Source organism: Dama dama, chromosome 9 (genome assembly GCF_033118175.1).
Source record: "Dama dama isolate Ldn47 chromosome 9, ASM3311817v1, whole genome shotgun sequence".
NCBI lineage: Eukaryota > Metazoa > Chordata > Mammalia > Artiodactyla > Cervidae > Dama > Dama dama.
The window spans coordinates 52,414,985-52,431,969 of record NC_083689.1 but is presented as its reverse complement, the minus strand read 5'-3'; the positions used below and the strand labels follow the sequence as shown (position 1 = coordinate 52,431,969).

General features: G+C 39.6%; 1 protein-coding gene and 1 non-coding gene across 2 annotated transcripts; both read left to right on the top strand.

The window, feature by feature from the left end:
- Positions 1-81: 81 nt before the first annotated feature.
- HSPA9 (heat shock protein family A (Hsp70) member 9) lies at positions 82-15,998 on the top strand. Its single transcript, XM_061151407.1, has 17 exons — positions 82-270; positions 1,602-1,660; positions 1,926-2,013; positions 3,029-3,210; positions 3,950-4,074; positions 4,620-4,693; positions 4,778-4,884; positions 5,367-5,529; positions 6,484-6,576; positions 9,897-10,106; positions 11,240-11,467; positions 12,330-12,434; positions 13,189-13,306; positions 13,961-14,055; positions 14,259-14,351; positions 14,523-14,663; positions 14,935-15,998. Exons 1-17 carry the CDS (start codon positions 190-192, stop codon positions 15,010-15,012), a joined length of 2,040 nt encoding a protein of 679 aa, XP_061007390.1. The 5' UTR covers positions 82-189; the 3' UTR covers positions 15,013-15,998.
- Positions 10,506-10,576, top strand: LOC133063009 (small nucleolar RNA SNORD63). The gene has a single exon (XR_009694322.1). It is a non-coding gene; the product is annotated as a small nucleolar RNA SNORD63 (small nucleolar RNA).
- Positions 15,999-16,985: the final 987 nt, after the last annotated feature.

Here is a 16,985-nt window from a genome sequence, read left to right as displayed (position 1 = left end):
GGTATTCTCTGATCAGGCAGCACGAGCGGCGCCTCAGAGGATGAGCGGGCTTCCAGGCCGCAGCGGGCAACCCCCGCCCCCCACCCCACGTGGTAGGAGGTTTCCAGAAGCGCTAGCACTTCTGCGCCGCGCTACCCTCGGCCGTCAGAGCGTCTCTTTGCTGTCTCGTACTTCCACCGTCTAGCAGCCATGATAAGCGCCAGCCGAGCCGCAGTATCCCGTCTCGTCGGCACCGCAGCCTCCCGGGGCCCCACAGCCTCCCGCCACCAGGTAAGGGACTGCCGGGCCCTCCCCGAGGGGCTCACGGTCTTGGGAGTCAATGCTGCAGGCCGCGGCCTTCGGGGTCACAATCCTCCGGGAAACAGGAGAGATGGAAAATAACAGACCTTTAGTATTCAGTGTTGCTGGTTCAAGGATTAATTCAGGGTTTTGCCTTTCTCTCTTTGCTGAGTCACACCCCTTGGTAGCATAGAGTTTTATTTCACCGTTATATTTCACCAAGTAGCTGGTAGTCGTTCTGATAGGCTTTTTGATACGGATTACGCAGTTTTGGCCTTGAGGTCGTAGTCTATAGGGAAGGAAAAGCTATTATAGTTTTCATTTTCTCTTACGGGTAGAAGAAGGAGTCTTCTAAAGTCTGGAGTGTGCAAGGGCCCCGTTACTGTGATATGACGAAGGAAGAAAGAGCATCCGAGCAATAAATTAAAAGTCAAGCTTTGTTTGCGAACATTTAATAGTTGTTTTCCAAGAATCATCATCTCCGTTATTTCAGAAAAAATAAGCAAATCAGGAAAAGGCCATGGAGTGATTGCTCATTATCGTGTAAGACTAGAAATACATCTTTTGGAATTGTGTTTCTTTGCGCTCAGGTTGAGTAAAGGACGAGTTGGAATAGCCTGAGGTGAGAATGTAACAAAGGTCTTTCATCCTGATCAGAGGCCACTCCTGACAATTTTCCCCCCACTCCGCATTTCCCTTGCCCCAAACTGATTCATAAGGTTGCTACTTCTAGTCCCCTTAAAGTATTAGCTTGGCAACATCAGGGGAAATGGCTCAGATTAAGTTAAATCTATATTTGCAACACACACATGTGTGGATCTTAAGGGGACACTGCTGTGATAGTGAAATTGAGTAGTTATTTTGTAATGTATTTTTGCTTCTCTAGGGAATGTTTGGCAATGTTTGAAAATGACTTTGGTGGTTACAATCTGGGTAACCATGCTACTACTAAGTTCTAGTTGTAAAGATCCAAGTTGTTGCTGAACACCCTGCATTGCATAGAACAGCCAGGCTCCCAGCAAAAGTTTTGTTCAAAATCAATAATGCCGAAGTTGAGTAACCTTTTGGTAATGTAATTCAGGACAGTATTACATGAATTTGTTTGTCTGACTTATTTGGAAAACTTATACTTTCTTGGACTTGATTGCTGTGTCAGTACCGTTATGCCTGTTATACATAAAACATCTTACTATTTCAATGAACTTTATGCATGGTAGCCACTCAGAATGAAAACCTCAAACGTTCACATATTCTTCAGAAGAATAGTTAAGCCCAAGTTTTCATATGTAGTTGATGGCTGATGCAATTTTTTTTTTTTTAAGGATGGCTGGAATGGCCTTAGTCATGAGGCTTTTAGAATTGTTTCAAGGCGGGACTATGCGTAAGTATAATTTCATTTCTTTTAATAGTAAGATGATAAATATTAAGTCCCAGAGCAGTGGTCTCTAAGTTTATGATTATTTTGTTCAGGGAAAAAAACATTTATATTTATTAATAGAGTGTTTATTTCACCACAGTAGCAAATAATTGTTTTCTACCAAACCTTCTTCAAGGTTTACCTTCATATTGTAAAATAGGGCTTTTTTTTACCACCATTTTGGAGACCACTGTTAACTGATCGTAGCATTGTTTTAAATGTTTTACAGATCAGAAGCAATCAAGGGAGCAGTTGTTGGTATTGATTTGGGTACTACCAACTCCTGTGTGGCAGTTATGGAAGGTAAACAAGCAAAGGTGAGCATAATTGGAGGCTCTGGACCGTATAGTGGTAGCTAGTAGACAATTCAGAATTCTGTGTCCTTTGGCTTAGCTAAGGGACATTTTAAAGGTTGCGTTTAAATTCTTAAGACTCTCTTGAGGTGCATCTTTGTGCTTAATTTATGCTGGGAATAATCAAATGGATTTAACTTCCCAGGATTTTAAGTGTGTCCTAGTACAGAGGTAATAAAATTTTACCTTTTTGTAAGTCAGTTAAACAAAAGTTAAAGGTGCAGAAACAGTCTAGAAGCAAATGGAGCTCCAAGAAATGCAAAGGCTGGGTCATAAGTAAATAATGTTCTTTATTTCCTGCTGTGGTAGAGGCTCTTTTTCCTGAATCCTACCTATTCTGTTCTTTTTTTTTTTATTCTGCTCTTAAAAATCTTTATTCCCACATGGTTCTCCTCAATAATATTTGAAGCACCTGGATCTTTTAATTCCTTTTTGGCGATTAAAAAATAATTTTTTTTTCTTTACTGCCCTGGGTCTTGCTACATGAAAGCTTTTTCTAGTTGTGGCCATTGGGGGCTACTGTCATGTTGCAATGGCTTCTCTTACTGTGGACCAGGATCTCTAGGGTGCTCAGCCATCAGTAGTTGTGGCTCATGGGCTTAGTTGCCCCACATTGTGGAATCTTCCCAGACCAGGGATCCAGCCTGTATGCTCTGCATTGGCAGGGGACCACCAGGGGAATCTGCAAATTTTTTTTAATGCCTGAAATTTTTAGCCATCACCAAAACAAAAGTACAATTAATTTTATGACACCAGTAAGAAAGATCTGATTTATATATATTCCTGTGTGGTTTTTTTTGATGTTCTTAGTTGATTGTTTCGATCTCAAATAGCAGTTGCTTACTGTATCAGTATTTACAGGGCAGAAAAATATCCTCACTAGTACTGCTGTTTAATGTTTGCTCTGTGTCTCCAATAATTGATACAAAGACACTGGTGGTGACTGGAACCTTACTCTGTCCTCCTTTGGGAGTTTTAGGTGCTAGAGAACGCTGAAGGTGCCAGAACCACCCCTTCAGTTGTAGCCTTTACAGCAGATGGTGAGCGACTTGTTGGCATGCCGGCCAAGCGACAGGCTGTCACCAATCCAAACAACACATTCTATGCTACCAAGCGTCTTATTGGTCGGCGATATGATGACCCAGAAGTTCAGAAGGACATGTGAGTAATAGTAAGACTGTATTTATTTGCAAAGGCTGTTTAGAACAGACTTACTAGCAGGATCCCTGGGGACAGGCCCTGCCCTTGCCCAGAGGGTGTCTTCTTCAAAATATTCAATTCTGCCTTCACAGATTAGGACTTTGCTATGTGTGACATGATATATGAAGATTTGGGTGGTCATATCTGGACCATGTAAATTGGTGTTAAACACGAGACAATGACATAGGCTTCATCTTGTGCTGATCAGATAGTTCGATATGTTTTCAAGGTTTATCCTTGCTGTCTCATGTTATCAGTATTTCATTTGTTTTTATGGCCAAATAATACTCCATTGCACACATACATAGAGAATTTAGTGTTTATTTGTTGATGACATTTGGATTGTTCCCACTTTTTGGCTGTTAATGAGTAATGCTACCATAAACATTTGTAGGTTTCTATGTGGATGTACGTTTTCATTTTTCTTGGGTAGACATCTAGTAATGAAGTTTCTGAGTCATATGGTATCTCTGTGTTATCCAAAGCAGCTGCATAAATTTTTGGTGAGAAGAATGTTCAGGTTTCATCAGGATGTTTTTACGTGTTAATGATTACTTTCTAAAGGATTTCATTAAGTGAATTCCTGAAGTTCTCATTTGTTGACCATGGATCTCGTGGGGTGGAAGATGGGCTTTCATGGTGTATGGTAACTTCATGATAGATTGTGCTGGCATTTTTCTCAAATATTTGTGTCTTTCAGTAAAAATGTTCCTTTTAAAATTGTCCGTGCCTCTAATGGTGATGCCTGGGTTGAAGCTCATGGAAAACTCTATTCCCCAAGTCAGATTGGAGCATTTGTGTTGATGAAGATGAAAGAGACTGCAGGTGAGAAAGCTTAGTTCATATCTTGGAAAATTCAGAAAACTGCATGATTACTCTGAGATCACTGGCTTCTGTATCTCATTGACCTTTGAATGAGTTTGCACTGGCTTTTGCACAGAATACCTAGAAATGGCAAAACTTCATTACTCTTTCTCTACAAATTGAACTTCTCTTCCAAGTTTTCCTAATGGTGGCTTGCATGTTTATTTTTCCCAGAAGGGAAACCAAAAGACTACACTTTAAGCTTTTGTGTCTGTTAGATAAAACTTACAACTTCCTGTTTGAGAAACAGTGGCTCTTTTAAGTCTAAAAAACTAGGTCATTATAGTTGATGAGCCTTCACTAATGTGTTATAGGTGAGATCTTGAGTTTTTTAAATCAGAGTGTTTTTCAATAAGATCTCTACATGTTAGGTCATATGCTAAAAAACTAATGGGTACTGTTTTTGATCTCAAGAGGATGACATGGGTTGTCAGGCTACATTATTAATTGTAGCTTATTTTATTTGATAGGATTCTCATGGTTGATTTCATTGATTTCTTTTCCAGAAAATTATTTGGGGCACACAGCAAAAAATGCTGTGATCACAGTCCCAGCTTATTTCAATGACTCTCAGAGACAGGTGAGTTCAATAGCATTTTTAGTCACGAAATAAATGGTACTTGGGACACAAGGGTAAAAAAATGCCTTTTTTCTTCTTCTATAGGCCACTAAGGATGCTGGCCAGATATCTGGACTAAATGTGCTTCGGGTAATTAATGAACCCACAGCCGCTGCTTTGGCTTACGGTCTGGACAAATCAGAAGACAAAATGTAAGTTTGTGTAATAAATTTCCACTTAGATGCGTGAGACTAAGTTCATGGAATCTTGAAATCTATCCTCAATCATCATCTTGATTTCTTAGTGTTGCGCCTTAGACTAAAAATATACTGCCTTGACCTTTTCCCCAGGTTTCTATGGTCTGTGTTTTTCATTCATTTCAGGACTATTCCTTTGATTACTTTTTCTCTTTCTTTCTTTTCTTTTCTTTTTAAAAGTACTGACTATGGTTATTTTACTCCCTTGGTATGCCTGTTGGCAAGTATTCATCCGGAAGTTTACCATTTCATTTTAACTCTTACATGTTTTACATGTTGCTGTAAGGACCATATGTTAAGACATATGACACTTAGGCAGTCATCAACTTTGATAATTATACCTGGGTGGGGGGAAGTAGCCAGGTGTATGTTAGTTTGGTGACTGAACTCTACCTGTGATGAATTTGGTTCTTGAAGGCCTTCTTTTTTCTTTCTAGCATTGCTGTGTATGATTTAGGTGGTGGAACTTTTGATATTTCCATACTGGAAATTCAGAAAGGAGTATTTGAGGTGAAATCCACCAATGGAGACACTTTCTTAGGTGGTGAAGACTTTGACCAGGCCTTGCTGCGCCACATTGTGAAGGAGTTCAAAAGAGAGGTTAGTTACCAGTGGATTTAATGTGTAGACATGGAGATACTGAGGGTTTCTTTGGACTGCAGTTTGCTTTATGATTTTTTCTCCCGTTGCATAGTCCACTGAAATTGCATTTCAGTTTCATGGGTGCTCTGAACTGTTCCAGTTATTGTCACTTCAAATTGTGAACAGACAGCAATGAAAAGGATACAGTACCAGGTGTATAATAGTACTATGGCATTATATATAGGAAACCTGAATGTCTTTGGATTGGGGAATCCACGTTTTTGGAGAGAAGTGCTAGAACCACTCCTCACAGATACTGATGGACAACTATATAGGTTTCCTCCACTATCTGAAAATGTCTTCCTGTGAAACCTATGATAAGCTGAAATGTTGTGAAGCAAAGAAGCAATTACCTTAGGGCACCTTTTTTCTAACGGATGCACAAAACAAAATGTTCATACGCTTCCAGATCAAAGCTATGGTGGCTTGATACTCAGATAAATGTAGTTACTGGGCAAGGAGCTTGGGGTGCACACTGCTTCTATAATAGCTTGTTGCAAAGCAAATGCCGAATATTAGTTGTCCTTTTTTGTAAATGTGAAAATCCTTTTCAGGTTTCACTTGGTTGGCAAAAACAGGTATTAATACAGATCTTTTATAAAAGTGAGGTGTGGTTTAAAGCAAGTTTTGGAAAAGTGGGAGAATACCTGTATTGGAAAAGGAATTTTGAGAACTCCTTTTTTGAGCCAGAATCCTACAGCTGGAAAGAAGTGAGAACAGTTCATCCCTTTAACTCCAGACATAATATATCTTTTTCAGATTAGGTCTTTTTCCTGTAGAGTTTTAAAGGCAATGATTAGTTTTTGCTTGTTTATGAAGGTATGGCTTTATTTTGTTTTGTCTACACCTTACCACTGCGATTTAAGTAGTAGTCATTTTCTTACTTACACTAGTTATATTCTGTCTTGTTAGACGGGGGTTGATTTGACCAAAGACAACATGGCGCTTCAGAGAGTTCGGGAAGCTGCTGAGAAGGCCAAGTGTGAACTCTCTTCATCTGTGCAGGTGAGACGTGGACAAATTCCAGAAACCTTGATGGATCTTTTCAGCCGGAGTTTACTTGAATAGCATATTTTAATTGGCATAATGTTGGTGAGATTTTTTTTTAACCATTTTCTGGTTGGTGGTAAAAAATGCTTTTCCATTAACGGAACTATTGTGTTTTTAATGAGTGAGCTGAAATTTGTTAAGCACCAAATCAGGTTATGTTACAGGAGCCAAATAATGGTTTAATTGAGAGCTGAATGACATTGAATATACTTATTTGCATTCAAGATGGTATTTTTTAAATCTAGACTGCACCATTATGCTATGTCACTTCAGTCTTTTCCCAACTTTTTGGACTTTTTGTGACCCTATGGGCTGTAACCCGCCAGGCTCCCATGTCCACAGGATTCTCCATGCAAGAATATTGGAGTGGGTCACCATTTCCTCCTTCAGGGGATCTTCCTGACCCAGGAATCGAACCCAAGTCTCTTATGTCTCCTGCATCTAGACTGAGCAGTGTGTAAAATTAGAATTACTAACCTGGAAATACTAGGAGACTCTCAGAACTACTTCTGTTTTTATTTCAGACACCTTTTTATGTAAGTCTCTAATTTATTTAGATCACCAGTCTAGACAGTGAGTTAATGAATCCTGGCTGAAAGCCAGGGAATATGTACCTGTGCAAGTTTGCCTCCATGGGCAGATTTGCTCAAATCTGTTGAAAGTTTTACCATATGTTGCTCCAGTTCTGAGAGATGAAGTTTCTCTTTGCGTTAACCACTAAGAACAGAATAACAGCATGTTAGGTCCATGTCAGGAATATAACAAGATGACAGGAGTTCTAATTCTAGATTCTCAAGTGGCAGCAGGAAAGAGCATACTGCTAGGTAGGTAGTTGATCACCCACTCTGGGAAGGGAATAGGTGTTTATAGTGGCTGTTGTTGTGTTGGTAAAGTGGGTGACCTTCAGTCACATCTGGATTTTTTTTTTTAATAGCAGCTATGAAAGAGGGTCATCCACGAAGTTGATGGTATTCCTTTGTTCAGCTGTTAGAATTTTTAGCATGATGGTTGAGACTGAAATATGTAACACTGCCAGAGGATAGCTTATGATTCTTTCTTCCTAGGGGGTTCACTTCTTGGAGTGATACCTTGGTTGGTTTTACTGTGGCTGTATCCTATTGAAATGTACTTAGATTGTTTCTTTGCATTTTGCTGTTTTATTAATAGCAAGATATATTGACCATCTTTGTACATTAGTGTTTGTGCATGTGTGATTGTAGGTTAAACTCATAGAAGCATTTATTGCCCTTGTGGAATTTATACTGTAGTTTGGAGTGGTGGACATTAATTAAACATTATATCAATAAATGTCAGAAGTAATATACAGTTACTCTGTAGATAGACTGGTGGAGATTAAGTTTCTATTTCATTGTTTGCTGTATGACTTTGGATGAATTACTAATGTTTGTTTTCTTGTCTATAAAATGAGGATAATTAGCACTCCATTTCCCCCTTAGAGTTGTGAGGATTAGTAAATTAATAGGTATAACATGCTTAGGACAATGTGTAGTAAATAGCAGTGGTACTATAAGTGTATATGTTAATTTTATTTTCTAAAACAGGCAAACTTAGATTTATAATAGAGGAACTTGACAGGTATTTGACATAATTAGAGCCTCCTGCAAGGTGAGTTGATCAGGAACACATAAAGTGTCAGATAAGTATGAGGTGGTGGGGTAAGACCTGAGAAAGGGTCAATGTGGCGGAAGTACAGACTAGAGGGGCAGGAGGAGCATAGAAGATAAGGCTGGAGGCTTTACAGATTGGAGGATTTGGTGTCTTTCCTGAGATAATTGACTACAAATCACTGAAAAATTTTAAGATGGGGCAGTGACATGGTCAGGTTTGGGGAAAGCACCCTGAGGTGAAGTGGAAAATGCGGGGGAGCTGTGGCAGCCTGAGTGGGTGTGAAAAAATGTAGAGGTCTGTTAAAGCTACACCAGGTGGTGAGAGAGGAAAGGACTTGGACCCCAGGGTGAGGTAGGGAGAGATACATGGTTTAATTAGAGAGAGAGAAGGGACAAAACTTCATGATGGAACTGGCATTTGAATGTGGAAAGTACTGGAGTTTTTCAGGTTGTAACTTAGAGCATATGGAACTGCACTAGTACAGTAACCACATATGGCTATTTAAGATTAAATACAATTTAAAAATATTTATTTGACTGCACTGGGTCTTGGTTGCATACAAACCCTTAGTTGCAGCATGTGGGATCTAGTTCCCTAACCAGGGATCAAACCTGGGTGCCCTGTATTGGGAGCTGAGTCTTAGCCACTGGACCCACGGGAAGTCTCAAAATACAATTTTTAAGAATTCCATTTCTCAGTTGCACTAGGTGAATTTCAGCTTTTCAGCCATGTGTGACTAGTGGCTGCAGGATTGAGAAGCACAAGTAGCATTTCCATTGCCACAGAAAGTTCTGTTCGATTGCATTAACTTAGATAATTTTTTTTCTGATTCGGTTTAACATTGTGCAAAGAGGAAATTGTTATTGGTGTCCTTGAAACTATATCCAGTATCATTGTTTTTACAGAAGGTTTGTTAATTCTTATTAAGCCTTTAACTGTCCAGGGTACTCTCCCTGAAGAAAAGTGGCTAAGGATTTGCTCCCCTCAGTCTTTATTGCTTTTTGTCCTTGCTTTGATGTGAAGTTGGAGGTGCAGCATAAATTTAACTCTCTTCCTGGGAGTTCACCCCTGAGACACCTGTTTCTGCATGTTTAATAGTTTTGTTAGTCTAAATATTCTTAATCCATGCCTTATTAGGATTTAATGTTTATTGATACTATATATTACATGGTGTGACTGTAGCAGTGTTTGCTGCTCTCTGTGACTATCATAGCAGTAGTCAGTCCTTTAGGCATTTTTGTTGTAGCTTTTTTAACCATCTTAGACTTGTAAAGCCCTGGTTTAGTGGCAGATTATTTGGTTCAGAGCATACTTTTTTCTCAGAAGTACACGGAATTTTTTTTAAAAAACTTGGTAAAAACACAGTAGTGTAATTTCTTAATGCATGTTTTAATGGCAGGACAATCCTTCACCTTTTGAATGGGGATTTTTTTTCCTGCTACTCTATTCCATCCTTCATTATTATTAATAGGTTTGTAGTGTTACTTCTGAGAAGATAAGAGGTTAAATCTTTTAAGAGTCTGTCTTTGGTAGCTGTTTGTTTAAAGTGTGTCTGATCCTCCCTGTGACTTTCGAAATATTTTCTAGTGTGTAGTCTTTAATTGAAGTAATAGACTTCACAACTGGTCTTCCTGCTTCCCTTGCAGACTGACATCAATTTGCCTTATCTTACAATGGATGCTTCTGGACCCAAGCATTTGAATATGAAGCTGACTCGGGCTCAGTTTGAAGGGATTGTTACTGATCTAATCAGAAGGACCATTGCCCCATGCCAAAAAGCCATGCAAGATGCAGAAGTCAGCAAGAGTGACATAGGAGAAGTGATTCTGGTTGGTGGCATGACTAGGATGCCCAAGGTAAGTACCCATGGAATTCTTGGCATGGAGAGCAGAGAGGGCCAACATATGATTTCTTAGGACATAGCATATGCACACCATATGGCTTATGTTGTGTAGGGACAGGTGTATGTGACCTTTCTAAATCTTGGCCTGAAAGGGGTATGAATTTGTGTACTCGCTAGAGTTCTAGTCTTAAAGAATATTTTTTAAAAGGATTAAGAAGTGGGGGGGAATGTCTTTGGAGTACTAGCAAGGAGGGCCCTGAACTTCAGCTTTATAGAATTTTTCAGAATGAAACAGTATGAGGGCCAAGACACCTTAACATACAGCTTAACTAACTAGCCTCTATAGGCAGTTTTGGATATGTGTTTTGCAGTATATTGTTTGGGTTTCTAATACCATCTTCAACAGAGATTTGTGCAATGATGCATTCTGTCAACACATCATTCTGATAAGACAGGTGTGTGGAAAACTAATGACTGAGCACAGAACATGTTGAAGGTATAATTCTTTATAGCTTGAATAGAACTATCTTGGGCTTTGATTTTCATAATTTTTTTTTTTTTTTTTTTGAGTTCTTATGCTTAATGCAAACAATAAACTGGGGGTGAAAAAGAGAGGCTTTGAATCAAGCAGATATCTTTATGTTAACAAATTATCTCAGATGTTATATTCTTATTCTCAGATGTTATATTCAAATAAACTTTTTCCTAGCATTAGTAAAATATGGAGGGGAAAACATGCCTCACATCAGCACTGGTATTGAATTATTGAATTACTACTGCTGCTTTTAAGCTGAGTTTTAGTTGATACATAGAAGAGGACTTGGACAATATCGATTTAAGTCCCCTTGCCTTCCGCTTCTGTTCCTAGTGTGTTGCTTGGGAAATCAGATGACAAAACTTAGGCAAATTGTTTCCAGATTTTAAAAGGCTATAAATGAGATATTCCGAGTAAAATATGTGTTTCCAAATAATATACTTAACTCATTAAAAATAACTCAACTGCAAAGTAATAATTTGAGTAAACATTCCTGGACGTGAAGCAGCCGGTCCCGGATCTGGTGGGGCTTGGGGATACACGCGCTGCTGTCGTTCTCAGGCAGGTGCCCTAAGCAGCTAGTGACAAGGTTCTGTTTTCTTGGTGCTCAGGTTCAGCAGACTGTGCAGGATCTCTTTGGCCGAGCCCCAAGTAAAGCTGTCAATCCTGATGAGGCTGTGGCCATAGGAGCTGCCATTCAGGGAGGTGTGCTGGCTGGTGATGTGACAGATGTGCTGCTGCTGGATGTCACTCCCCTGTCTCTGGGTATTGAGACCCTGGGAGGTGTCTTCACCAAGCTTATTAACAGGAACACCACTATTCCAACCAAGAAGAGCCAGGTAAAAGTCACCCCCTCCTTACTTTCTCACAGAGATACTAGATTCTGTGAGGGATGTGATTGTAGCCACTTCTGTGAGCTCTTTCTAGAAAACCTTTCTTTTTGTTTTGCAGTTCATACTAGTTGAATGTGGGTGGGTGGTAAGAATCTTATCATTTATTCTCTTATATTCCTGGAAAAGTTACCTGGTAAGGAGGTTACCTGGTGGTGATTTTAGGGAAGTCATCAAGTGTCTTCCTTCACAGGACAGTAATGTGCCAGAAGGACCCTCATTATTTTAAAATCCCTACATTACTCTCAGAGGCAGTAAATTAAATGTCTGGCTGACACTAGGGGAGTGTGCTTGTCTTCCCAGTAAACGATAGTTCTGAGATACCAAGCCCAGGGTTATTTGGACAGTGGGTCTTAGATTTAGAATTACTTCCTAACTTTCTGAGTTTTGATGTTTTTATGAAAGAACTATGACTGTTGCTTTGTTTGCAGTGATCTATCGCCACAATATCATTCTGAAGAAAAGTGATGATTTCCTGTGACTATGAACATAAATGTCCTTTCTCTGACCCATTCCTCTGGATGAGCATGTTTCAACATCTCACTTTTTATAGCTCCTTGTAGGCCTTATGTGCTAGTGTTGCATCTTTGTACAATGCGTTTGCTTAGCTGAAACAATAGCTATTGTATGCCCTTCTGCTGTGCTAATCCTGCTCCTGTTCTCTGTAAAGACATAGGCCTTTGTTCTGAACATAGTGTACATTAGGATTCTTCCAATGTTGGGATGTGAATTTCTTCCTTTGGTTAGCAGTTTGTAGGGGGTAATGGTTTAATCAGGCTGCCAACCCAGCAAGTTTCCTTCTTTTCCCTAGGTGTTTTCTACAGCTGCTGATGGACAGACTCAAGTGGAGATTAAAGTGTGTCAGGGTGAGAGAGAGATGGCTGGAGACAACAAACTTCTTGGACAGTTTACTTTGGTAGGTATTAGGAATCCTGAATTTCATGCTCATGATCATTCTTTTTATGGTGAAGTTAAACTATTCTGACTCCTAATATTATTATAAACTGCAGACACAGTTTTTGTTGTTATTTTCGCGTAGTATTCAAATGAATTCTGCAGCCAGATAACCAGGGCTTCAGTTTTTACTTGAAAGCCTTGCCTTGCTTCTTGTGCCTTGGGAACTAAGTCAAGAAGTTTATAAGCTTCAGGGAAATGTCCATAAACAGTGCTTTTTAGAATAAGTTTCTCATTACTGCTTTTAAAGACATTTGATACTGTTGCTGGTTTTTTGGCCACACTGCACAGCATTTGGGATCTTAGTTCCGTGACCAGGGATTTAGCCTGTGTCCCCTGCAGTAGAAGCACAGAGTCTTAACCAGTGAACTGCTAGGGAAATCACTTGCTACTAGCTTCTAGTCAGCATTGCTTATTGTTTCTTACTGACATGAGCAATGGAGAACTTTGCTCTCATTGTGTATTCTTAGGTACATAAAGCCATTACAGTTACTTGCTGCAGCCAGCCTTCACTGGTATGAGTTCTTTATTTCAGGCAGCAATGAAAGTACTACCCTAACCTAAAAACTCCTGTTTTTGTACATTTAAAGTGTAAGTTTCACTTGTTTCTCTCAGAAAACAGGTAACTAATTCCCCCAGATCATCATACAGGTTTTGGAAATAGAGCACTGGACCTGTTGGTGAGAGAAGCTTACTCTGGTATTTATTTATCCTAGATTGGAATTCCCCCAGCCCCTCGTGGAGTCCCTCAGATTGAAGTTACATTTGACATTGATGCCAATGGGATTGTACATGTTTCTGCCAAAGATAAGGGTACAGGACGCGAGCAGCAGAGTAAGTTCTCTTACTTATTAGATTGTAAGAGTGAGGTAAGGGCTTCCCTAGTGGCTCAGTGGTAAAGAATCCGTCTGCAGTGCAGGAGATGTGGGTTTGATCCCTGGGTCAGGAAGATGCCCTGGAGAAGGAAATAGCAACCCAGTCCAGTATGCTTGCCTGGGAAATCCCATGGACAGAAGAGCCTGGCGGGCTACAGTCCATGGAATCGCAAGAGAGTCAGACTCGACTTAGTGACTAAAATAACAAGAGGTTAGAGACTTTGAAGTTCCTCTCCGTTAGGAACTACACTCTAGACTGTGTATATCTTCCCCTTCCCAGCCTCAAGGGAGGATGGTGAGTCCTTGCCCTCATTCTCCTTAGTTATCAGTGTCTCGCTATCAGGTATGGTGTTTATTCACCAAAACAAACAAGCACTGAGCCTCTGAATCTGAAGTTTTTGGTAGGTAGGGCAGTTAGTTGATCTCTGTATATTAGACCCTTGGTCTCCCTCTGCTTATTATAGGCCAGTAGGTTATTATTATTCTCCATAATTCACATCAAGATTAGCTACTCTGAACAGGAGGATTCTTTTTCTTAATACAATAGAGAAAGAAGCATATGAAGCATATCCTTTTCCTGAGAAATAATGCGGTGCCTTTTTTTTCATTATAGTTGTGATTCAGTCTTCTGGTGGATTAAGCAAAGATGATATTGAAAATATGGTTAAAAATGCAGAGAAGTATGCTGAGGAAGACCGGCGAAAGAAGGTGATTACTTCACTCGTAGCTTATGTGAAGTGCCTTTCTTATTTATTCTCATATAAAAATTGTCATTGAATCCAGCTTAAAATCTCTTAGACATCTCAGACCACAGTGATTTCTCCCTCTTTTTATACTCTTTTAATTGTGTGTAGCCATTAGCAGGTTGATTGGTAAGTCTTCGTTCATACTGCATTTTTAATTTCTCTTAGGAACGAGTTGAAGCAGTTAATATGGCTGAAGGAATCATCCATGACACAGAGACCAAGATGGAAGAATTCAAGGACCAACTGCCTGCTGATGAAGTAAGTCCTCTCTTAAAACAGCTCAATAAGTTTGGGGTGTATTGTCACTGATGTCAGTGACAGTCATTTTTCTCTGGATCTTGATAGCAATTTCTTTTAAAAAGTCTGTCTCTACACATTCTGCTGTATGTTCTGGGCTAAATGAGGGTCTGGCTTTGTTTTGGTTTTAAGTGCAACAAGCTAAAAGAAGAGATCTCCAAAATGAGGGAGCTCCTTGCTCGGAAAGACAGTGAAACGGGAGAAAACATAAGGCAGGCGGCATCTTCCCTTCAGCAAGCATCATTGAAGCTTTTCGAAATGGCATACAAAAAGGTATTTTGCTCCTAACTCAGTGTAACTGCTCTTGATCACTTTCACTGAGGACTGATACACAGCCATTTATGGAACTGGGAGTATTGGACTTGGAAGTAAACTTCCTGGTCTTGAATACTTCGGGAGGGAGAGGGGCTGAACCCAAAGGGAAGAAATCACTGAAACTGGGAGAGTGGAACAGGTAGGATATAGCTCCTTCATTTTTAGTTCATCAGAGAACAAACTGTCACCCTTAACATTAAACAAGTGATTCTCAAATGCTTTCTTACAGATGGCATCCGAGCGAGAAGGCTCTGGAAGCTCTGGCTCTGGGGAGCAAAAGGACAATCAAAAGGAGGAGAAACAGTAACAGCAGTAAACTTTGGAGTTGAAAGGACAACATGCTTGGGAGTGAAGGGATTTCCTGAGCTGAAACGGGCAAACTTCAGTCTTCTACTGTGTTTTTGCAGTATTCTATATATAATTTCCTGAATATGTAAATTTAGTGACCATTAGCTAATGATCATTTCATGAATGACAAGTCCAGCAGTACAAAATTCACAGTCTTTTGTCCTTAGCCTGTCATTCTTTTTCATTTCAGCTGCATGTAAAGTTGGAAAGATGATTTATTGATCATTCTAAAGATGTAACATTGTTTTGTATTGAAGTAGCCATATTTTCAAGGGGTGAAATCTCTCACAGTGAAGACAGTTGGGTCTGGAATGAAACCATAAGGTGATGAGATCCTTCTAATGACCTGAGTACTGCTGTAGCAGCCTGTATGTATGTGGAATTCCTCAACTGAGGCCTTGCAAAGCAAGCCAGCTGTGCCATGTTGGGAGGAAGGGCAGGGAAAGCTAGGTCAACAGAAAATTGAGCTAACTATTTATGTTAGATCCAGCTTTTAAAACACAAGTCACCCAAATTTTCTGAAGGCATACTTTCCTAGCTACCCTTTGGCCTTATGTCTGGCACTTGTGTCCTTGATGACTGTTCTTTTTGATCCCTTCTGGACTTTTTTAAAAAAAATAAATAGGAAAACCATCTTGATCTTTTTGTCTGAGGACCTGAAATTTAGCTTCAGAAATATATGATATGAATTACATTTCCCAGTTCCCTGACCTGTATACTGGATTTCCTAACACTAGCCAGTTTAAAATTTCTAACAAATTGAAGAGAAGGCTGGTATGATAATCATTACCATCAAAGGCAGGTCTGATTCAGGAGTTTCTGTCTAGCCCATCTGAGGTTTGGAGTGCTGAATGTTAGGTCTTTAACATGAAAATTAGGCCTCATACTTTTCAGGCTGCTTTCTGCTCTAAATAAAAACTTCAGAATTGGCTCACCATAGTGAAACATTAAGTCCTAAGGTGTGATTTCAGTGGCTTAAACATCATAAACCAGATAATTTCTATATTTTTGCTTTTTCACCTTCAGCGAGTTGTCATGTCCTACTTTTTAAAATGTAGTTCTAAATATCACACACTACCAGGAAAGTGACTACATCTATAACCCAAGTTTTAGGAATTAATTTATTTTTAAAAAATTAAGGAGACTTAATTTTTAAAAGCTTTTAAAAGCTTCTTGAGGTTCATATGATAAATAACAGGCTCAAGTTTTCAACCACATGAACACTTAATGGGAAATTTGGGGGATGTGCAGTATTTCTTTATGAACTCAAACTGCCGTATATATGGTGGTGGTTCAGCTACCCACTAGTAAAACTAACATCAGCACAAGTAGCCTTGAAAGGCAAAAAGAAATTTAAAATCAGATACAATCTTCATGTTGTGGCAACACATGCATTATAGGCCCGGAAAGGAAAACTGGGATTATTCCAAGTAGTCTTCCCCACTTAAAACGCACCCCTGCTACACAACAGAACAACACGTGATCAGACCCCTTCTATACTTTGACCTTGCTCAGACTGTCTTCTATATTTCCACTTGACTCCTCCCCTTACTTTTTTAAGTAAGGCTTTGAAATTGTCATAAATAGCAGACTTCAAGTCCCTGTCATTTCCTGTCCTTACCCACAGCAATTATTACCACCTAATTTGTCTTTCCCCCATTGCTATGTGAGTTTTTTGGTCCTCCAAATCCCTGCTTTTAAATACTAACTCCTAGGGTGGTGGTATTATTAGGTGGGGCCTCTGGGAGGTAGATCATTCTCAAGATTGGGAATAGTACCCTAATAAAAGAGGTTCCAGAAATCCCTGATGCCCTTCTTAACATGACACATTATGACCTGGAAGAGGGCTGTAACCTGATCATGCTGGCACCCTGATCTCTGACTTCTGGCCTAAATTGTGAGAAATAAATTCCGTTTATAAGCTACATAGTC